This window comes from Carassius gibelio, chromosome B2, assembly GCF_023724105.1.
Source record: "Carassius gibelio isolate Cgi1373 ecotype wild population from Czech Republic chromosome B2, carGib1.2-hapl.c, whole genome shotgun sequence".
NCBI classification, from domain to species: domain Eukaryota; kingdom Metazoa; phylum Chordata; class Actinopteri; order Cypriniformes; family Cyprinidae; genus Carassius; species Carassius gibelio.
This window is the reverse complement of record NC_068397.1, coordinates 23,561,944-23,586,965: the sequence shown is the minus strand read 5'-3', so window position 1 is coordinate 23,586,965 and position 25,022 is coordinate 23,561,944. Positions and strand designations below refer to the sequence as shown.

Here is a 25,022-nt window from a genome sequence, read left to right as displayed (position 1 = left end):
AACAGAGAGAAAGAGCACAAAGGCATTAATGCACGCTCACAACGCACTCTCACAAATGCATGTGGAAACATAATGTCTGTCATGCTGTCTGTTGCTTTTATATGCAGACGCACACGTACATGCACACTAAAGGCCCGAAGCATCATCCTTGGCCCGGCTCTGCCCTGTTCTGCCTCTCTGGTTAATGACTAGCTGGATTTGTGCTTTTAAAAGAATCTTGCATGCAATATTCAGAATGCTGGGCAGGTTTTATCCAGGGTCTCCATCTACACTTGGGCACCCAGACCTTCATCAAACTTTCAAAGACATACCACTTTCTTCTGCACACCTTACGCAGAGTAATGGAAAACACATACACAAGTCCAAATCAACACATGTGCAAAATGCACGTTATATTGTACGACCTTGCTTCAATATAATTTAATCATTTACAATACAATACAAATTTTATTTAATGAAAAAAATCTATATCAAATAACACACCGAATTAAATGTCATTATTTATTTATTTTTGTAATAGGAAGACCAAAATAGTATTTTCTGGTGAAACATACTCCAATAATCCTTGTTTTATTTACAACTTCAAAATAATTTTACAGCGCATGTATCCATCTATCTAAAAAAGTAAATACAACTAAACAAAAAAAGGGCATTTTTCAAAACTACAGCATACATCCATAATTCATCATAAACAAAAGTCTAACCATACCCAAACCCAAGAGCTTTCTGATAGCAATGATGGAATGAGTTGTCTTCTTCCAGCTCACTTTGTCCCCAGCGGGCCGTCGTTTCCGCTGGGCCGCTTGTTCCACTGGCAGGGCTCATTTTCAGGGATATTGTTTGCATCATGGGGTCATTTAACTGTAACTGTCACCTGCAGGTAAACCATCTAGTTTCCTCATTCTGCATCCCCCCCCCTATTTCGCTCCATCTATCTATTTGTCCCTCCCTCTCTATGATCCATCCCTCCATCCCTCTATCCTGAAGCTGTCACCACGCTGAATGTGTGCCTGGCCAGGAGAGGGATGGCTGCTGCCAAGCACAGGGCACCGGCTGCAGTAGCAGCTCCATAAATAGCCCCGGTCCAGCCTGTGACATTACCTGCCTACGACAAGATAATCATGATGAATCGCTCCAGAGCAAACTGCACACTGAGGAACAAAGAGCAGCATCAACACAACCCAATTGTGATTCGCTTTTATCCTCAGTTTCACCCCCCCCCCCTTCTTCTTCTGTCTTTACATCAAGAGAAAAGGCGTAAACAATGACTAAGAGAGAGAGACAAATGCTCTGTTCCAAAACCTAGAGAGATGCCTAAGGAGGCAGAGTTTAAGACATCGTAGGCACACTTCCGACGCAAAGACTGTTCCAATAGGTAGGTACTTAATTATACTGCCTCGCTTTAGCCTAAGGCAACACCACATTTAGCCTTCACAGAGAAGGCAATCCCAGAATTCACTGTGTTCAGAAAATTCAAGGAGTCTCTTCTGCTCAACAAACCTGCATTTATTTGATGCAGAGTACAGCAAAAAAATAGACATTTTAAAATACGTTTACCATTTAAAATAACTGTTTTCTAGTTTAATATAATTTTTAAATGTTTGTTATTCCTGTGATTTCAAAGCGGAATTTCTAGCATCATTTCTCCAGTCACATGCTCCTTCAGAAATCATTTTAATATTCTGATTTGCTGCTCAAATTACATGTATTATTATCATTATTATCATCCTCATCATGTTGAAAACAGCAAAGTAGATTTTTTTTTCAGGTTTCTCTGATGAATAGAAGTTCAGAAGAATAGTGTTTATCTGAAATATAAATCTTTTGAGAAATTACGAATGCCTTTATCATTCCTTTTGATCAATTTAAATCATCCTTGTTAAATAAAAGTATTAATTTCTATCATCCCCCACTTGGAACGGAGAAGAAAAAAGAAAAACTAAGGTATTGCGAGTTGCAGGAGAGAAATGTACTAAGTAAAAGGGTCTTGGATGTGGTATTCCAGGGTCTTGGAGGGGATCGGTTCAGTCTGAACTCAAAAGAGTTGGCAGGATGTTGGCAGGCGCTGATGGATGTGGGCTCTGACTGATAACACTGCGGTAAACTCATTTCTGCCTGCATCCCTGGGCAAACACACAAAAACGTCCATCGCTAGCAGCCTGCCTCTGAGAACTCACCAATGCTCCATTTAAACGGGCCATTTAAAGCCTCGCTTGTGGGTATAATTTACATCAATGAATGTTTCTGATCAATAAACGCTTCCTTCAATAAACAGTTTCTGACTAATTACTAATGAAGTGACCACAGCCTCCAATTAAACGGACAAATCAATACAGTAGAATTAAAATATACTGTAGAAAAAGAAGCAAAAGGATAATCAGTCAAGAAGCAAAGAGCTTTAAACTCCCATCTAAAAAGAGAACAGAGACAATGACACAATAATGCTGCACAACTAATAAAAAAAAACAAAAATGAGATAATGATTACAGTTGCTGCAAGTAACTAATGAAAATGTCAACTGTAGCATTTCATTGAGGTCTCAGCATATAATTTAAGCAGAATTAAGAAGAACATGAGCAGAAAGCTGCAAATGTTTTTTTATATTTCCCTTATTTTCGGATGAAAAAAATGAGTGCTGAAGATTCAACTGAAACTTTAAAAGGAAGCTTCAGAACTGAAGTGAAAGGTGTGTGGCTTATAATCGTGCAACCTTATAAAAATCAGATCAGAATCACAGTGTTTTATGTAACCACCTTGTGCTTTTGTGATTATGACACTGTGTTTATCCTGAAGTATGACAGGACAGTCACAGACTCAATGTACCAGTCTCACCAGTATTGTGTCAGACGCCGGACTACAGAACCTGTTTTACAGAGGGGTTTGGTCGTATTTTATGAAGTGGATGACACCCTTTTATCAAGTGGCATGGAAGGCAGTAAATTCTGATGCAGCACTGCGTAAGTGCAGTTATGCCTCTCAGGGAAAAGTACTTGACTTAACATGTGACAAAAGTACACTTAACATTGAAACCTCAGCACTGCAGATTAAAGGTAAAGAACAAGACAATGGGTAGGAGGAATATAGTAGTCAATTGTGTTTGTCTAAAAGGCCAACTTATTCAGAAAGGTCAACATGCCGAAAACAAGCTTTTGTACCATTCCTGCATCACTGACTGATACGAAATTCCAGCAAGAGTCATGTTCTAGTTTCACTGAGCGGAGCAAGCAGCTGCTCATGCAAGGCTTTAAGAATGGTTCACCCTAAAATGAAAAAAATAAATAAATAAATTTACTCACCCTCAATTATTCAAAACCAATCTGACTTTCATTCTTCTATTGAACAGATAAGGAGATAGTTAGCAGAACTGTTTTTGTCCTACACTGAAAGTAAATGGTGACAAGCAGTGAAATATTACTAAAATTCAAAATAACAATAACATATTTTGAAATGTAATGGACTGTATACTGCATGTACAAAAACCCAACACAAATTAGATTTTCAGTAAATAATGACTCCAATTACGTTCATTTTCTCACAAATGTGGCTTAATAAAATTTTAAATATGTGACCTGCATGGACCACAAAACCAGCCATAAGGGTCAATTTTGTGAAATTGAGATTTATACATCATCAGAAATTTGAATAAATGTTCGTTCCATAATGTATGATTTGTTATGATAGGACAATATTTGGCTCAGATACAACTATTTGAAAATCTGGAATCTAAGGGTGCAAAACTAAAATATTGAGAAAATCACCTTTAAAAAGTTGTCCAAATAAAGTTCTTGAAGCATATTACTAATAAAAAAAATAGTTTTTTATTTATTAACGGTAGGAAATTTATAAAATATCTTCATGGAACATGATATTTACTTTATATCATAATGATTTTTGACATAAAAGAAAATTAACGATTTTGACCCATACTGTAATATATTGTTGGCTATTGCCACAAATATACCCATGCAACTTTTGACTGGTTTTGGGGTTCAGGGTATGGAAAAGATCGACATTTTGTGCTCCACAATAAAAGCTATCAAACAGGTTTGCAGCGACATGAATAATGACAATTTTCATGTCTGGATGAACTACCAATTAAAAGTTCATTAAATGAAGCAGTGGGCTTCACAACAGAAGGCTCTGGGATCAAGTGCAGAGAGAGACACACAAATCAGTACGTGTTGCTTATAGTGGCCCCCACTGTCGGACACATCTTTTTGCATAGTACAGAAGTCGATGTTTCGGGGACGGCTGCTGGGCTGCAGTCGTGGGCCATTACTGTTTGCAGTGCTCTGGGTCCATCAGCCACTAGATGCCCAGAGGGAGAGCGCAATATAAACAGATGGAGATTTAGGAACCATCAGGTCTCATTTTCTAGGAAGCCCTATTGGCAATTCTTCAAAACAGTTATCAAATAACACACACACACAAGACCACACACCCGAGTAATGACATTTTAGAAACCATCTGTTAAAAAAAAATAAAAAATCGTGGTGCACTAACAAGGGCAGTGGGTCCACAACATATTCCAGCATAAGACAGAGACCAGTTTGTATCCAATTATGCTTAAACTACTGCTACTGAAGCCCACCGCGGATTTCCGCACGGCCATTATGATGCATGCGTTTCCTTTGTAGACAGATAATTGGAGTAATAAGTGACAGTGGCTAACAGTTTAAAAACACCTGGGATCTGATCACCTTTCCCTTCACCATTGGAAAAAAGAGAGAGAGGAGCCTGAAGATCTACTGTCTTGTGAGAAAAAGCGACGGGATGCATAAAACCTCTAAGAGAAAGGCCTTAAAGGAAGTTATGAAATATCCAGTGACTAGATATTAAATTATTCAAACATTACACTCCAAATCAAAGCAGTATATTCTAGTGCATGGCATAACTGTGTCCATGCAGCTTCAGCGAGGTACATCGCTCACTGTTTTATGCGCTACCTGTGAGTGATGAGCTCCGCTGACACATCATCACAACCCATCCTATCAGCACAGCATATGAGAATTTATAACTTAATAAGTGTAAGTATTAAAGAATAAGTAGGCTGTTTTCATACACGCATTTCTTTCCGCGCTTAAGTGAGGAATGCAGGGACAAATTGGTACAGAGCTTTACAAACTTACTACGACCGTTAAGCTTGTAAACAATACAGAGCAAAACATTTCTATTGTAGGCCTATTATGTTTTAAAATGAGGTTATTTCATACCTTAGTGGCTTGTAAACAATGGTGTAAAATGCTTTGAAAGTTTAACCTGGTAATTTTATACCAAGCCAGTAAACAATGTACATTCATTCTTGATTTGGTCGGGTGTGTTACAAGTCACCAGGTCAGACGGTCAATATTAGGCTTGTTCTGTCTGTATTTAAGCTACATGATCTGCTGACGGACAGTGAGATTAATAAATCAGAGGTGTTTGGGGACATTAAGACATGGACGGAATTTGTTAGATGGAAGTAATTGTCAGTTTATTATTGACACAACGCGAGCGTCTAATTTTGAGAAACAAACAATGAAGCGGGCCAGTGAATGCCTGAGGTTTAGGAGGAATTGGCAGCGCTGACATTTCAAAGAATATGAATCATCCTCAGGCTGGGTGATAACAAAAAATGGATGCGCTTGGCTCCCGAAAAGCGTCTGAGCGTTGGTTGAACAGGAACATTGCATTGGTTACCCCGCCTGAGTTTCTGACTCACTCCATTATTAAAGCCTGTATTGTTTATTGATTCATAGAGCTGAAACTTTTACTGAATCTAATTTTGCTGGGATTTTTTTCATAGAGCTGGGAAAGTTTATTGTAACTGTGTGGTCGGAAATACACAAAACCTGTGAACTTCCATGACGTCCACAGTCATTTGTGATTAGTGGGATACTTTTAAATCTGGAAAAAAGGTTTTTTGCATAAATACACTTGTTTTTTTTAAATCCAGAAAATCATTGTCATTGGATTGAAACACACATGCAGTGTGGTTGTGTGTGTGCGTGTGTGTGTGTGTGTAAAATATATTATCTAATTATAAAATGATTTTTTAAAAATCGTAAAAGAATCTAGAGCTATTACTCTAATCATGAGTGTAATTTTAACGTGCTGATTTGAAAATATATTATTATCATCACCATTTAATATATTTAATATTATTAATATTTTGGTGAAAACCATTTTACAAAAGTTAAAAAGAATTGCATTGCATTTTCATTATAAAAATTTTGTAAGATAATAAAATGTCTTTGCTTTGAATAATTGTAACGCATCTGAATAAAAGTATAAATTTACATATAAAAATAAAATAAAAAATACAAAAAAAGTCTGACCCCAAACTTAAAACTGTGATGCATTTAATATGTTCATAATAATATATTTATAGCAACATATTTATGAATCTATTTTTTTTACATATTCATTATGTAGTTTTGCAATGCAAGTAGTTTAGATTTTAGATTTTGAATTAATTACTATTAATTTTTCAGGATTGGAAATCAAAGTTAAAAAAATTCCCTGATATATGAATAAATTGTAAAAAAAAAAAAAAAAAAAAAAAAAAAAAAACATATATATATATATATAAAGGAATGTGCAAACAGCAGGGAAGATAACCATACAGTCTTTTTTTATGTTATATTGCGGGGGAGAAACATGACCAATTCTGCCCTTCCTGTCTGAATCCAGCACTTGGAATATGTGGGGAGAGGAAGAAGCATGGCTGTCTCCCTCTCTCTCTCTCTCTCTCTCTCTCTCTCTCTCTCGCCCATTCTCTCTGCTTGTATGCCACCGGAGTGCTGCTGGCTCTGACTGGCATCAGCTCAAGGTCATTGAGCGCATCTGAAAGACTGGGCTGCAGACAGGACTCAGCCTGGGCTAAAGCTGGCATGCTAAATGACTAGAGATTCGGACCTATCCGCCGTGAGCCGTGCATCTCGCTTAACGGCAGACGGCTCAGCTGAGGCCACTGCTGCGAGCTATCAGTCTTGAGATTCCCCCTGAAGAGGATGGATATTGATATTTCAAATTCTCCTCCGTGTTTTCAGTGGCCTTGCATTAAGAGTTATCTCTGACAACTGTGAGGGTACAACACAACAGACACAGGGTGCTAAGAACCAGAACTAAGAGTGGAGAGACCAATGCAGTGGCTAAATAGTACCAGTGAGAGAGAAAAGAATGAAAATAAACTAAAAATGTACCTATCGTAAATTGTAAATAGCATTTTTTACTTAAAACTTTGATTAGCCAATGCCCTCTTTTTTAAATGTTTCTCACTAATATTAATTAGACTTTCTTACCTCATTCTGAATTAGAATTTTGGTTTAGAAATTATTGGAGTGTGTGATGATTTAATGGAAAATTAAAAAAAAAAAAATCTACTCAAATTATCCATGTCAGTCCTATACAACAACAGCAATGTTATTTAATAAATCTAAATAACATTTTAGTCATTAATACAGTACAATACAGTTTGAAATATTAAAAACTAGATGTTTTTTGAAAAGTATTTCTCACATTATTATTAATACTATTATTGTATTTTTCATTAAATAAATGCAGCCTAGGTGAGCACAGGAAACTTCTTTTAAAAACATATTTTAAAAAATCTGAATTATTCCCAATTCATGACCAAATACTTATTTTATTTATAATAATTTATATTTATTTAAAGTAAGAATATCTACAATACAATACAATAATTCAATACTATGTCTCAATGGACCACAGTATTGCCATCCAATGCAATAACTATACCTCGGTAGCACTACAGTACTTGTTTGTAAGGTAAGAAACAGAGTTTAAAGGAAACAGCAGAGGCAGAGAGAGAAGAGGGAGACTGAATAAAATAGGACTGGTGCATAGGATGTTGTCTGGCTGTCAGCACTTGTTTTGAGTCTTGCTCAGATTTGTATTTGGACTGGGTCCCTTTCTGCCAAAGGAAGTGCTTATCTTCCTCTGTTCTGAAAAAAGTCCTCAAGCATTGAGCGCTGGCTTTGAAAATCTGCCTGAATGAGCTACCTGACAGCAGGCTGAGAAAATGCATGCACCAAACCTTGTGAATTGCTACAAAACTCAGGAACCTCATGTTCTTTGACTGTTGATAACATTTGGACTGAATTTTTTTGCTGCCGGTGGGCAGTAAGATTTCAGCCAAGACACCTAAACTCTCCAGAAACTTTAACAACATTTTTACCTGCAATGAATTTCTAATTTTCACATATTAACAGACTGCATGGAGTTCTCGGTTATGCTTCACTGAACAATAAACTTTCATTAAATGTAAACACACACACACAAACAAACAGAATTAAATTTTCACATTTTTTCCCTGTCCACACACAGGGTTTTCAAAATGCTTTTTTTCCACATAAAAACGTTCTAAAAATGATCACTGGTTTACACCAGTCAAGTGCAAGACATTTGAAACAGGACTTGTCCAACATTTTGAATTAATTTGTTGCATTTGCTTAGCTGCTGATGTCATTGTCATTGTAATAAATCTGTCTCATGAAATCAGCAAGAAGTAGTTACATTGCTAGCTTCATTATTTTATAAATTAGCATTGGAGAGAGTTTAACAAAGTCTTTGTTATGGTGGTGGAAAATAAAGCAAAACATAAAAAAAAGTCTGTGCAGTTTTGAACAAAAATATACTAGTGTGGACTTGGACTGAGATGTGGCGGAAATCTCTTCTGAGAAGAGGAGATGTGAGATTATCGAAGTGCTTTTCCTCAGGCGAAGCTAGAGACTTAAACGAAAGTCTTGGTTTGGTCTCCATTTTATCTCTTGCTGTCTGGAAGAAATAACTGTAATGCTTTGGAAAGGCTGTACAAGTACGCACACACAGTCCTCAAACAAAACTTGCCTCAGCAGAGCAGCTGTCAGTGAAGCATGTCTCAAACCAGCGTTTATCCGCCATTCTGAAATCCAGAGTAGCGGTTTTTAAAAGTGATGCGAGCAGGGCAGCCAGACAAAAAGCAAAAATAAACACACACAAATTGAGCTGACCCTGCAGAACTCTCTATTCCGCTGATCGGGGGTAAAAATAATGCTAGCAAAACGAAACAAATGAAATGTCAATGAGACCACTGAATTTTTTCCTTGATGCCTGGTCCCCTCGGTTTCATCTGTTTGTAAGATAGTAGGGGATGTTGGCAAAAACGAAGGCTAATGCAAACGATCTGATGCAGTCAATTACTCATCCCATGTAAAACAATTGCAAACATAATTTATTAGAGATTAAATTGCTCTTCCACAGGGGGGACGCTCTCTTGGTGCAGGAAAGATGCACTGCCGTGGCGAGGCGAGGAGGAGAGGCAGACGGTTGGAAAGGCAGGGGGTAAGACAGCGAGATATGGCAACAGGACAACTGAGGAGGAGGAAGTCGACTTCTCAACCCAGCGTGTGGTTGAGGGGGCGTGGAGCTTCGATGGCATTGTGGTTACGCTTGAGCGCGGCCCACAGCAGGAAGCGCTCGCTGGAGAGCCCAGCAAGACATCAAAACAGAGTGAAATATGCTGGAAAGGACGTCCAAACACCACTGTCGCAGAGAGATAACATGGACATATGCATACACCAACATTCACTCTTTTTCAGACAAAACAAACAGACATCAGTCACTTCAGACATTGAGAGATTTCTACTGCAACACACAATTTATAATCCCAGAGGGAAATGTTTATTTATTTATTTTGCTATTTCAGATGCTTTTTTCTGTTAAATTCCCTAGGAGAATACCCTGCTTTCGGGTGAATTTGATGAAAAATACTTGCATTCATACTGAAAAAATTAACCCTTGACTGAAGAATTTGGCATCTCTATAAAATTTGAGACATTAATAGGAGACACGTTAGATCTAATTCTAAGGAAAAGGGCTGAAAAGTTAAATAATTACGCAAAATTTGACAATTTTGGTAGACATCTCACGACTGAGGTAAGGGGAAATGCTACTTCCGTGACACTTTGCCACAAATACACTGGAGATGCTGAAAATAGGTCAGATAGTTCCTGCTCTCCGGAACCAGGTAGAATTAGGAAAAGAAAGAAGAGAGGTGAGAGAGATGGCCAAAGATAGAAAGAAACGGGATGAAACAAAAGAGAGGGAGTGGGAGAGTTCTCAGACAGATAAGGAAAGAAAGGAGTTAAAAGACAAGAGGAAACAAGAGAAGAGAAGATGTGAGAACTATAAGATGAAAAAAGGTGCTAAAACAGAAGAGAAGAGAAGAGAAGAGAAGAGAAGAGAAGAGAAGAGAAGAGAAGAGGAACAGACAAGAAAAGACAAGAACAAAAACGGACACAAACAGAAAGAGATGACATAATACAAAAATATATGAAAATTACATGAAAATGAGAAGAGATAAAGATGAGAAGAGAATGAGACAATAAGAATAAAGCAGAGACCAGATGAGACACAATTATAGTACCATAGGCTTTTAAACTACCTTACTATACCTTGTAAATTCATTGATATATGAAAATAATAATCAAACAGTACAATACCACAACAACACTTATTCGAAAGTAGAAGAGAGGAGGAGACCGGACTGCCTCACTTGCATTCATCTGGGAGCCTGGAGCACACTGGCACAGGTGTTCAGACAGGGACAATTCAGCTCCAAACATGAGTAATGAGCACTCAGGGGAAGTGTGTGCAGATACACAACACACACACAAGCGATGAGACGGTAGCACACATTTGTGTTGTTTTCATATTTCTGTTCTCTTGGTGCGGTGCTGGCAAGAGTCACTGCAGATCCCTGCAGGTTCACCCTAAGCTAAGGCAGCCCTTGTACCAAAACAGCAAGACCGAGCCGGAATCAGTTGGATTAGAAAGCATTTTCTAAAACTTTCATGAAACCTTTAGTAACCATAGCCTTGTTGCAAGGTTGTTCTACACAGCTCTTTTTCAGTGTAAATGGCAAACAAGATTAACAAGATGAGCCGGCCAACACGAAAACATTGCAGTCCCGTGGACAGCAGTGAGGAAATAATGTGCACCTGCGATTGTCTGTGTGATCCGAAAGAGAAAGGCGAGGCGACAGATTGCTCCCAAATCCAATTAGGACTGTGCTCTTTTTCCCCGCGAGCCTAGCGCACAGTGCTCTCGCTGAGAGGGTAGAGAGAAGGTGGAGGAAAGGGGGTTTTGGAGAGATAATGACTCAGACTGGAGAAAGACAGGAGAGTTAGAGAGAGGCTCTGTGTCAGCATCGAAAACCTTCATGCCTGGCAGCCCTGAAAACCCTCTTCAACGCCTGCAAGAGGAGCAGCTGGCTTCTAGTTCGGTCAGCACAAAAGCCAGGATCTCTCTGGCTTTTAAACAGACAAAGTAAGAGCTAGAATGAGCAAAGAGCACCTATCAAAGGTCTTTACAAAACTGCTACACTAGCTTAGATAGACCATGTTTGGATCCAGAGTCAACAGCTGAGCGAGTACCACTGACCTGAATGGGAATGCTAACACTAACACATAGCTTTCTGCAGATAATACAGATCACATTGAGCAATGGTGCGCCTTTAGAGCATTGCTGTGCCGTTAGATAACCGTTCAAATTAGTGGTTGAACAAGGTGTACTTTATGATGGCTAATAGCAATGCTGGTATCTGGAATGCAGGGTGGCCAACAGCCAGAATAAAGCAGATTAATATAAAATAATTAAGGCAGCAAATAGCATGCAGCAATGAATAAATTACTATTTAATAAATTAATCTATATGAATTTTTTTTTAAAAATCTGTTAAATAAATGTTAAAAAACATTTTTACAATTCAATTATGGCCTAATATATTTCACAGATTAAGAAATTGTTTAAAACATGACAAAAAGGAAGTAAACACTGTAACCAACAGTGCGCTGACCTAACTGTGTGTATTGGGAATAATATTTTCTCAAATAAAGTGCATCTGTTTGAAGTGGTGTCAAAATAAAAGTCCCGCTTTCATCATTTATTAGCCGATGCCATTAATTAAAAATAACAAAGGGTGTCTGATATAATCGGCCTTGGCGACATATCAGTCGAGCACTAGTTCACATCTGGGTTATGATGTTATCTAATCCAATCTTCTCCCCTTTTTTTACTTCTCTACATTTGCCACTGTATTGTTATATAAAAGTGTACTATTTATTTGGTCTTAACGCTTACATGAGCATCTCACACTCCAAAGAAATTTGCTCATGGGAAACAGAACAGTGTTGCTCTTTTTTTTTTTTTTTTTTTTTTTTAATGTCCCTGCATGAATATTAAATGTCTATGTCTTTTCAGCGCAGATATGTAATAAGTCCAAATAATTGGTCAGCATCTCGCTTCAACACTGTGTGAAAAAACCCTGTAAGGTCAGCCCATAACTCAAGCCTAGCGTCTGTGAGGGGTCCAGAGGATTCATGGAGCCCCTCTCTATATTTCACTAACAGATCATCAGCTTCTGTTAGGATGTCATTCTGAGTGACTTACAATCCTTCAGCCAAGCCCTGGGCTTCACTCAAATGCTTTAGATCTCTCCCCTCTCTCAGTTTTAGCCCTTGTTTTACACAAGGACACTGAGAATTTGTTGTAGTGGTCAGAAGAGAAGCAAAACATTGCATTTTGCACAGCATTGCATATATATAGCGTGTTTTAAACACAACTCTGTTTTTCTTTTTTTCTTTTTTGCAACTTCTATATAGCCTATACATCCATGTTACTGATTCAATTTCAGATAATTAATAATCAGTAACTGCTGATGATTCAGTTCACTTAATAAAGGAATTTTCAGACTGATTCAAACAGAACCTGCTGAGTTTTGAGTGTCTTTTGGAATGACTCATTAAAAGAATCAGTTCATAAGTCGTTAGTTCTTAAATCGGGCTACACTGGTCAAGCAATTATTTTAGTTATATATAGTTTAACTCCAACTCAATAGAAAGATGTGTTTTTCTGCCCTTATTTTACAGCATACAGCCTTTACACTGTCATTACATTCAAACTTTTATTTTGTCTGCCATGGCAGTGGTGATTCAGCAGCATATAAAAAATAAAAATAAAATAAAAACGCTGCATCAAACACTGTGTATATAAATATTTCCATCCCCGTGACAAAGTAAGCAGTTCATTGTAGCCATTTCTCCCTTGCCTATTTGCATCAAACACCACGAGTCATTTATCACTCACATTATCATATACTAGCCAGTCTCTCTGTGTCTCATCATCAGTAAAATACCACTTCTAACAAAAACATAAAAAACAATTTTGGCTTTGATGTTTGATTGAGCTACAATAAAGTAAAACTGATTAGAAGCAGCCAACCAATGACAGCCTTTCTTTACAGACTGTATAGAGACAGTCTCTTGATTTATTTATATTGATGACAGATAAGACAAACATTATCACATTGAAAATTAAATCGAAGGGATTATTCAGTTACTAAAAACAACCATCCAGCTGAACAAAATAAGATATTTACAGGTCAATTTTACTTGCAATTCATTTTGAACCCTGTCTGAGATCTTTCTACAAATCCCTTTATTACTTATACAGAACCAGCCGCACGGTAAATACATTACATCAAAACACACACACAAAAAGAACAAAGGGTATGATGGTGAGAGAACATGAGGCTGAGGTTGTTAGTGGAAGTTCTGAGGCCAGGTGACTGATAGCACCATTTTCGACTCGGATGCTGAAAATCTTCCCAATTTTTTTCCTTTTATCTTTTCCATCCCCATCTTCCTCTTTTTTCTTCTTTCTTACGAAAAAGCCCATATTTTAACAAACACACTTAAAGCAAATCATGTGCATCACTGCAGGCGAGAAGGAAAGATAATGCCTTTGATTGCAGGATGCACCATGAAAAAAACTGCTTTCAACAGGACAAGTTTCCACTTCCTCTGTTCTCGCAGGGCAGCACCGTCCACCACTGAAGTGGGACAGCTCACGGCCAGCCTACGACTCCACAGGAAATCAAGCACTGAGGAAAGAGACGTATGGTATACAACCTACAAATACACCTCAAAAATACCCATTTGCTCCCTGCTTGTGCCTTTATAGCATTTTCATTCCAGCAGTGGTGGCGAGAAGCCCATGGCGCGCACTATTGATTTCAGCTTCAGTCAGCACAGTCATATGACAAGCGCCACACGTATGAAAACACTCAGACAGATAGTGGCTGTCTCTTTTTCATCTCCCTTTGTACCAGTGTGCACTCCCTCTCTCTCTCACTATCTCCTAGAGCCAACAACTCAAACACAGTCACACTCATCTACTGAAACACAGAGAGACGTCGCACCTGCATTAATATTTTACGCTGATGTGTGCAGAACTTGGCTGTAATTAAAACTACCCAGCAAAGTGAATTCACATTATCTCTGTTTGAGTCCCAACAGTCACCGCGTGTGTGTGTGTTTGCGCAAGTGAGAGAAAAGATCAGGAGCCGCGTGCCCCGTTGCTGCGCTTTTCCACCTGGGAGGAAGGAGGGGGTGGAACCGCAGCTGCTCCTATCTAAAACAAACACCTGCAGTTTGACAGCCTGGGTGTCTCCTGTACCCGTGGAACATTAACATCCTCCTAACTCATTTATGAGCCAAAGATAAAACTCCAAGCCTTCTTGGAGCATCCAAACAACACAAAGGGCAGCACCTGTATCTTGCATTCCCTCAGCGTGTTACAAGAATATCCACCAACCGCTCAATTAAAATAGGCTCTGCTGGTATCAGATCGGCAAGGTGTTCGATCATACCCAGACGAGCAGAGGAGAACAAATGCCCGTAAATTACGTAAGAATTAGTCTGAAGGGTAGAAATGGCTGTTTTTGTTTCACTGACAGCTGAAAGAAAAAAAAAAAAAAAGCAATATCTGTAAAAGCATCAAATTTAGCCATATTCTCCACTGCGGTCTAACCACAGAAACAGTGACACAACCTCTTAAGGAAATGCTTTGGGGGAAAGTGGAGAGCTGCAGTTACATGGAAAGCTTTCAAAAGTGTTCCAAGTTTAGCAATAGCAGCTAAATAATATAACTGCATACCATGCATAGGGGGCCGCATGTTTAAATAGTTATGTAGACACTGTGTAAAGGTTCAGACAAGGAACTGCAGAGGGAATATGATGTATTTCTCCTTCAAATTTAAAAGAAAAGGGTAAAATATAAGTTGTGTTTCATGGGGCTTGACCTTAGCTTTGAAACCTCCACTCTACCAATGACATGCTGCTGAGAATGTCAGAGAAAAACACTGGTTAGCGTGCCAGAAGTCACATTCATTTTGGAAGGTTGCCTCTCTGTAATAGTAGCAAAATTCTAAAAGCTGTTCAGTCATTTTTGTGCAGCCCAGTCCAACAATCATCGGAGCCAATTTTTTGAAGAATTGGACAAAAGTAGAAGCAGTGAAAAGAAAAACAATTACATTCCAAGGCAGCCAATAATCATAAGAAAAAAAAAGGGGGAAAAAAGAGTTTTGATTCCAGACAAGATGGTTAAAAAATTATTAATACAAGAAAAGATAAAACTATTAAACTGGTGGTAGTATTTGTTAAGGGCTATTCAGGAGCACCACCGATCATTATTTCTTGTTGTACTGTACGATTAATATGGCTGCCTGAGATTCCCACCTAAAAGAATAAAAAATAAAACGAACAGATACAATAGATCAGGGCTATTCAAATCTAGTCTTGCATGGCCAGCGTACTTTTTTAATTTAATTTAGCACAATTTTCTGTCATTTTTAAGTAATTCTTGAGACATGGTTTTCTAGTTTGGGGAGGTTTGCTTAGGGTTAAAGATAAGCTTAATAGTTGAAGAGCCATGAATATATAAATCATTAGAATAAATCATTCTAGTTGAAGGGCAGAGGTGAACAATTTGTCCCCCAAGGTCCACTTTCCCCAGAGTTTAACTCCAACCCTTATCAAACATATTTGAATAATTTAACCAAAACCTTTAAGAATTACAGACAGGTGTGTTTGATTAGGACTGGTGCTAAACTCTGCAGGGCAGAGCTGCCTAATTCGGTTTCCAATCAATCCTTTTTCCTTCTAAACACAGTGAAGAAACATGCCATAAACATGTCTGCTGCAAGTATCAAGCCAGAGTCTCCAAGACTTATCTAAGCATGGCCTTGCTGATCTGGACCTTCACAGTGGAGTCTTTGCAGTGCGCTGTACCTGGCTCCGAGTTCTATTAAAGCCACAGATTGGCTCTTTCTTTCAGCCGTCCTGTCACCACAGAAGGTCAGACAGAATATTTCCACAGATCAAGCCAGAAAGATGAGATGTACACTGCTTCTTTCCAAGATTCCAAGGGAGCTGCCAGCAGCTTGCGGCGTGATCCAATCATTGCAGGTCATCAGACAATGACTTTACTCCAAGTTGTACAAATGGCAAGCTTGCTGAGACAAGGTTTAGAGTCCACTTCAATGAAACATGGAGTATGGACTTGCCCTACAGCGGCAAAAGGTCAGAGCAACATATACTTGGGAGATGTTGCCCTTAAAAAGATGCTATGGTAAAGGTGTACCTAAAGGAGGACAGGAATGAGTTATGTTTGCTGCTTCCATGCAGTTAGCTTCTTTTCAGCACAGCGAGTTCAGTGCAGCACAAAAGCCGAGGTCAGTGAGTGACAGTGCTGCAAGGTCTACACAATAAGTCTTGTTTAATAATAGCGTGGCATGGATGTTTCAGAGACTTCTCTGGGTTTTCTGGGTTTGGAAAGATGGAGGACAGTATTCCAACACGATGCTTTCTGACTAAGCTACATTCAATCTCTTGCACAGAGAGGCGGGTTCTGTCTTGCGGTCTACTGGAAGTAATCCATCTTGTAGCGTGCCATTGTAAACACCACGATTACATCCATTCAATCGCATTCACTTCTAAAGAAAGACATGGATCATACAAGGGAACAGTCACAATCCATCGCTCGGTAACATACGGCCATGCATACGCCTACACGCTCATACCCAATCACCATGAGCTCCCTGTTCACCCAATAGCCAGTTGTCAGCTCGCCAGCACCCAGCGCAGGCAATTAGAAGGAAAGCTGGAGGAAAACGTCCTAGAATCCCTCTCTCTCTGGAGCTGGAGCAATTTAATTGAGACTGAATCTCAGGGACTAGCCCACTTCTCGCAGACGGTCAGCAAATACGAGCAAGGTCCCAAAGCTCCACTAGCACCAGGCTCATAACGCAAACAATCAGCCACACTGAGAGGAAAAAATACACTCTATTTGTTGGCGGGAGCGTGCATTTAGAACTATGACTTTGCATGTATAAGTAAAAGGGATAGTTCACAGTTCTGTCATCATTTACTCTGCTGTTCCAAACCTGTTTGAATTTCAGTCTTCTGTGGAACACAAAAGAAGATACTGAAGCCATTTTGTCCTAGACATATGTTGTGTATATTTGGAATGACATTTGGATTAGTAAATGATGACAAAATCTTATTTTAGGGGGTTACTAATGTGTGCATACTTGTTCTGAACTTCATGATTCAGAAATGCATTGGAGTAGAAACTACAGCTGTGCTGTATTTGCAAGTGTGGAAGAGCACACAGTGTTATTCCTGTGCAGATTGGCCAGAGCTGACCACTGGGAGAGACTGGTGCCTTCTGACCAGCTGGGGATAGAGTGTCACTGACAGGGACATCTTACCTCCAAATGCAGCTCTTTCCTTTCGTCTCCTCCCTTTCATTTTCCCTCATCCCTCCCTGCCGTTCATCACACCAACGCTAATGATGCATGCTGTGTAATTAACTTTTAAATTAAGTTGAGCATTTGCATGACATTCTGGCTTGAAGATTGGCATGCTCCTTCAGAAGCCACAGAGAAAAGAAAGCTGAATCTCGCGAAACAAAAGACTAAGACAGATCTAACAGCTGTGGTCCACTTTGTGAAGTGTTTTCAATGTTCCACTTTGCTCCCTGAACAACGGCATTGATGCAAAAAAAAGAGAACGCCTTTGCTTTCCCCCAAGCTTGATGTTCTTAGGTCGCAGCACGAAATCCTAAGTTATGCATCTATTCCAGATCAGCAACCCAATTTATTTAGCTCTGGGATAACGCTGTGCCTTCTCTGAAAAGGCCAGCATAAATCTCAGCCTGCTTTTACAGACCTACCCTTATTTGTCACTGCTGTCTTTCTGCTTTATCCTTTTCTTGTGTGCTCCAGCATGCTGAAGCTAAACTCTGAATCACTTTTTCTCTCCAAGACTCTGAGTTTTAGAAATACTCTCCAATTCTCAGACACCATAACACACAACATCAAAACAAGCTGAAAGTTCATAAAAGCAGTCAAGCTCTACATGTTACGAAATCCATCTGGTTTAGCAGCGCACTAACAATGCCAAGGTCATTGCTTTGGTTAACAAACACATACGTAATGACAAAATGTATTCCTTTTAATATGCAAACATACAAGTAAAGACAGTACAAGCAACCTTGTGTGCAGATTGAGATTCACAAAACATGAATAGTGCATGAATGGTGTAATTCAACTCATTCTGTGATGTACTGACACTGACATTGTAATATGGTAATGTGATTACGTCTTAAATGAACTGTTTTGCATTGAATAAGCCAGACCGCTAGCAAATTCAATGCTACAATAGCATTCTGATGTAATTTTGATGAAATCCCTCTTTTTTAGAGCAGCAGAGTTTTGAAGGCAATCTGCCAGACATATCACAAGATTTGGAAGGTTTGCAAATGTCATATCATACCTATGAAAGTGTTGAGTCATAATGTGGATGGCTTAGATTTAATGATTGGTTTATATTTGCGATTCTGCCTCATATTTCTATTAAATTCCTTCTCTTTGAATGCCATACTTACCTTGTGCAGCTCTTCATGCATAAAGGAGTTGAATTTTCAACTTGTTTTTCCTTCACGGTCAAAATTTTATGGAGTGCTAGAATCCAGAAAATTTATATGCAAATATTCAAGGTTCTGATTCCCTGATTCGCCAATCTGTTACACTGGAAGAGCCCAATCTCAAGCAAGGAGTTACTTCTAAGGAAAGTAAATCAGGGCACGCAGGTAGGCCTACTGACAAATATTCCACTTGTGTGCTGACAAATAATTGAACTGTTCCATATTCATCACTGCCCCAGAGACACAATTAGATCTCTTATCTCAATGTTTGTGTTCCTACAAACACATTAGCAGCTTTTTCCATGGGAGCGACGGAAAATCCTGCTTTATGTTCTGGAAGTGTTAAGGACTATGCAACCACTGAAAACCTCATTAAGCCTTATGGACAAGATTAAGAAAAATGCAGCTGCTACGAGCATTGTACATTAAACTAATCAAGCAGATAGATCACTAGAAATGTACCATAAAGGTCAGTGAAATATTGATGAGGGGAAATGGCTATATTGAGACTCGTGCTTGGAAAATCATAGGCTCTGTTATAGGTTAGTGATTTAGAAAAGCATCACTATTATTTGTATTCTTTATTCATCCCGAACTACAGCACATAACTCACTATGCTACTGTCTGTACTTAAGCCATGAATGATAGCTTTTTGAGGACAAGTGATCTATGACTTTTATTAAGGATTGGATGCACTATGTACAGTATGCCTGCATGGTGACAAAACAGCCCAAAAAAAATCCCTTAGACTAAAATTGAAAAGGAGTCAGAGGGTTCAAACTTCCATATCAAAATGTCAAAGAAACCTAAGGGAGACTCAAACCAGCAAGAAAACATTCTGAAACAGAAACTTCATAGACACACCCTAGCAACCATCCAGAATACCTTATCAACCAAGGAGAAATATGCCTTTACAAAATGTATTTTAGGGCCACTAAAGCACCTGCCATTTCAAAACTCCAATAAAATTTCAATAAATCTGGGAAGATTATTCTTATTGCAACAAAAACATCCAGATTTATCTCAAAATCACTTCTTAAATAGATGCAACACTCATCGCCTTGCTCAGCAGACACTTATGATTGCATTCATTTAGGTGTCCTAAAAGTAGGGTCACCATGCATGTTAAACTCATACTGATGGAACAAATAAAAGAACGCTCGAGAAAAAAAAAAAAAAAAAAAAAAAGCTATTAACTCCTAATGGATGAATATGTACTCGATAAGGAACCTGAAATGACAATCTCTGCCTTTCATTGCCAGTCTGCATGATCCAATCTGACTGTAATTTATCACATATCATCTAAAGCATTCCACTTGTGTACTAACAAATAACTGAGCTGCTCCATATTCATCACTGCCCCAGAGACACACTTAGATCTCTTATCTCAATGTTTGTGCTCCCAAAACACACTAACAGATTTTTTTTTTTTTTTTATGGGAGCAATTTAAAATCTAATGTTATATAGTCTTTAAGTCATATACACCAAGCAGTCATCATTGAACAGAAGAGATAAGATCAGTAGAAATGCGCATTAAAGGTCAATGAAATATCGATGAAAATAGCTATATTACGGTCATGCTGAGAAACCGTAAATACATGATTTATGGTTCTTTATGGTTCCTATAGCAATGAAAACATTCAAAATTGTTCAAGATGCTGGTGATCTCGTTGAAGTGTCCTAAAATTAGGTTAATCGTTAAGGAAACGGGGAAAGAAAGACAAACTTGTTCTACGTAAGATATTGCCAACCTGATTTAAGACACTGTCAGACTGTCACTGACGCTGTGATTTCTGCAAACTGATAATTGATAACATGTGATCCGAGACACTGATCTAAGTGACTGACCGCTCCAGGCGTTTCTTCTCATGCGGTGACATTCCAAGTTGTCCGATCTGCCTTACCTTTCCCAGCCAGGATGCCGCACTGCCCGGAGAGCACCAGGAAAACCATCGCTGTTATCACGCACATCTTCATGATGAGCCCAACACCTCGACCAGAACGCGATGACCTAATTCTTCCTCTGTTAATCTGAACAAACGCCACTCTCTGGCTTTATCTGTCCTTGAACGACGGTGAACTGAAGTCTCGCTAGTGAACTCCCAGCAGCGCGAGACGCGGTCCGAGCGCACGAGGTAACGCGGTCTGTGTGTCTGCGCGTTGCGCGAGTTAAACCCCCAGGATCTGGCTGCTACGTCACTCCCCGAGCAATTAATTTTCACCTATGATAAAGCATTTATTTACGCCCTTTCTAAATTATATTCTTGTAAATGCTTTATTTGATATGTTCATGTTTTGAATGTGATATTAGGAATTGATTTACATTTGTGTTACTGGTCGTTTTTTAACTATTTCCCTCTTTTTATTTTCTCAGACTTTGGAAGCCTAGTATAAATACACAGTATGTAATTGTATACAAATATCCTTCTCATTTATTATTGATATTATCATTATCTTAATCCAGTGACAAGACTTCTCCCAAGGTGGGCAGCTGCTGTCCTGTGCCTTCTGGGCACATTAAAAATTAATAACAATAACAAAAACAGCAAGCAGTGCTGCATGGGTTTTTTTCTTTATGGATCATAATCATTTTTGCATTACATTGCCTGTGATAAAATTATGAGAAAATGTTCTAAAGTAGTTGTAAATCATATAATGTACAAACCTTTCATACACTGTAAAAAAATAAAATAAATAATTCACAAATGTTATTCACCACTTTATGACGTTTTTTTTATAAGTATTGGTGATGCAAATACACATATTCAACTTTTAATTTGGTTAACTGTAAGTTACCTCATCATATACAGTGATTTTTTTTTTTTAATACATTTTAACATTTTACTGTAAAGGTTTATTATTATTTTTATTTTATTTTGCCAGTAGTCACAACCTTTACTCCCAGTCCCTTTGTCACATTTTCATTTTTATATTGTTTTTTTGTTATTTTATTATAGTGTTTTACAATTTATTATTTTTAATCAGTATTTATTGCATTATTTTATTGTCCTGAATTACCCCAATGGTGTTTTTGTGTTTTACCACCTTTATAGTTATGTTGGTTATCCATATTTTTAGGAACATACACAAGCTAATTGAAGTGTTTCTAATTGTCTGGTGTAACTTACAGACAGACAACAGCTTACTGAACATTAAAGGCTACAAAACAAAGTATTAAAATTCTCATGCTGTTTGTTCACGCTTGGAATTTAGCTGAATTTCTTACGATTATGTTGCGTTTTGAAAAGTCACACTGATTTGAAATGCAGTTTTTTGAGCTGCGTTAATCCATTTTCAGTAAGACCATTTTCAATCCATATTAATTTATCTTTTTTTCATGGTTGTCCCTGAAAAATACCTCTCAGTTTCCTCCCATGCATCAACCACATGTGTACTAAATCCTCATTTTCCTGTAAAAACTGACATTTCACATGCAGAGTGTATTCTGAAGATCAAACATTTTAATTTCTGATGGCAGCTCATGCCCTACCTAAGATTTTCCCTCAGGTGGAGTGAGATTTGTCAGCTGAGAAAAAAAGAAAAGAAAAAAAGTGTGTGGACTGTGGACTTCCCATGTGCCCAGGATGACTAGGAAAGCTTTTAATGAGCGTTCAGCCATGAACTGAAGGTCTTCTCATTTCCACCTACTCTCTTGAGAGCACTATATTTCAATTCAAGATATAAAAACACTGTAAATAACAAATTCGTGTAGATAAAGTTTTAAAACTTTTAAAATGTATGTAAAAAATGTAGATTTTGGAAAGTATGATATAGGGAATGCAGAAAATGTAATTATGCATTGATTAAGATCTGATATAGACTGCGTTATGTAAATATGGCAATACAATTATTTAGCTGGAGGGAAATTATAAATGCCTGTAAAAGTTAGTCTTGAAGATGCAGTTTCATCACAATGGAGAAAGAAAACTTTCTGAAATCCATTTAAGATTCTAACCCACCACCCATTATATCGCTCATTTTATTTCCTATTTTTTTCTTAGTTAAATGTCAATTTCGCAGAAGCCAGAGGGAATTTCTGATAATCGTTTTAGTTGCTTGAAAAAAAATGAGGTGGTTTAAAATGCCATATTATTTCCCCAGTCTTCCTGAAACCTAATTTACCTGCACAGCTGATAGATTGGAAAAACCATTTGCGCTCATTCATTCCAATTGTTTGGCTTGTTGCATTTCAGAGGATGCATTCTGTTGAGTAAATTTGCTTTAGGTGAAAGCTTCTCCACTCTTTTAGCAACGCATCTGCAAGTCTAAACATCCAACGCAGAGCAGACATGAGAGGAAAGAGCCGAGCTCTCCGTGAGAGGAACCTGCTCATGCTGATGCCTGAATCAGGTTAGCTGCCAGTTCATTATAGATGATGTATACAGTCTTGCTGAGGTTTTGCAGAAATCCACATTTTCGGATTGCGATCTTTAATTACTCCACTCGCAGGTTCTTAATGCATCAACAGAAGCAACAACACTGTATGGTCACTTTGTGTACTGTTCTGTTCAAAGCTTGGCTTTTAAAGTGATAAGGCTAGCACCAGCCATAAAGATTATGCCATTAATAATGTATGACTTTACAAAAAGGGAGACGGTATAAGGTAAAACTTGAACTTTTATCAATGAGCTAAATGTGATTAACTGATAAGTTTTCTTAATTCTCATTGTTATCATTCGCCTGGGTATGTTCCAAACATGCTAAGAGTTTTACTCTTTTTTTTAAATATGTAGTGTTGATCATTATGCATTCTGTATATGATACAGCCTAAACACCCAGCATTTCAAAATACAAAATTCATATTGGATTACTTACAGAAGATACAATATTGCCAGTTACTTTGATTGTGCGTCTATTCAAACAAATGTTTCCTTCCTGAATGTGTGAACGAATGAACGAATCTGTTGAATAAATGATCGAGTGACTCATCCCTGCATTTCGTTACTAAATGAATCAGTTTTTTTTTATGAATCGGTTCACTGACTGAGTCAATGATCCACTCACAAAGAAAATCAATTGTCGCATTCTGGCGTATGCAATTGCAGAAAGGATCACTGAACAATTTGCATCACTTAGACACACTGACACTCTGTTTTGAATTGGGTAATTTTAGTATTATTTATATGCTATGATTACAGCTTAAACCTGTTCAGGTTATTTTTTTTATTTTGATTGTCAAGGCAACATTTCGTTTTCATTTTTATTTTTATTTTTTTTAGTTTAGTTAACAATTAACAGTTAACAATGACAACACTGACCTGGCAAACACAAACACAGCAGACAAGGTAGTTACATAGTGAAAAATCACAGTGCAGTCACATGCTGCTTGACTTATCAGATGCAAAGACTGGAAACTAAATGTTGTATAAAAATCTAAATATATGTTAATACATTTACAGCAGCATTTCATGTCACTTGACACAAAGGTTAAATCCATGTTTCATACAACGCAATTCAATTTTTGTCTTATCACCCACATCTCTCTCCAGTCTGGTAATAGTCTATAGACATTGCTGAAATAAGTCTTAGCTGTGTCTTTTGCTATTATGGAGTGCTCTAAATAATTAATTCCAATTCTATTTAAAATCTTATGAGAGCAATCTGTTCAAATGAAGTCTGAACTCCTCTTTTGCTGGAATCACTCTTTTAGGATCCACCACGGAGGTGATGCATCATCCAAAGATATTACATTTTTTATTTTGCTTTATGTGTTTTTCACTGCCTCGGTTAGACTCTGAACCCATCATTTGCTCATAGAGTCAATCTTTTCAGCACCTTGGAGAGTTCTCTGTATCTGTGGCAGTACTACCTGCCTACCAAGAGGGGTCACCCTAGAGTAATTTGCGTTTAATTACTGCATATAAACTACTTGGGATCACCGTGCCAAAAAAAAACAAAAACCTTTTTTTGGTCAGTAATAAAATTGATTGGCAGTTACACTCTTAAAATGAATGTTTCTAAACAATACCAGAATAGTGTAATTTGGCTTCTAACCATACCTTTTAAAATATAGTTCGGATTTTTATTTTCTGTTTGTTTGTTAAAATTATATTTGTAACCTATTTTTTTACATATTCATATTGTAATTGTAATTATTAATATTGCATGGTTTTATAACCTTGAAGGCTATATTAGGGTTTTGTCCCCCATATAGTGCCATACGTTTATTTTTATTGTCATTTGAAATTGTAGAAAAGAAAATAACAGTGACA

General features: G+C 37.9%; 1 protein-coding gene across 2 annotated transcripts in view; it reads right to left on the bottom strand.

The window, feature by feature from the left end:
• Nucleotides 1–20,960, bottom strand: part of LOC127951388 (calsyntenin-2-like) — a 229,851-nt gene extending 208,891 nt beyond the window's left edge. For both annotated transcript variants that reach the window (XM_052549263.1, XM_052549262.1), the window contains exon 1: nt 20,715–20,960. In XM_052549263.1, the coding sequence (XP_052405223.1) occupies nt 20,715–20,787 (73 nt within the window). In that variant the 5' untranslated portion in view covers nt 20,788–20,960. The remainder of the gene's footprint in view (nt 1–20,714) is intronic.
• Between the last annotated feature and the right edge of the window lie 4,062 nt (nt 20,961–25,022).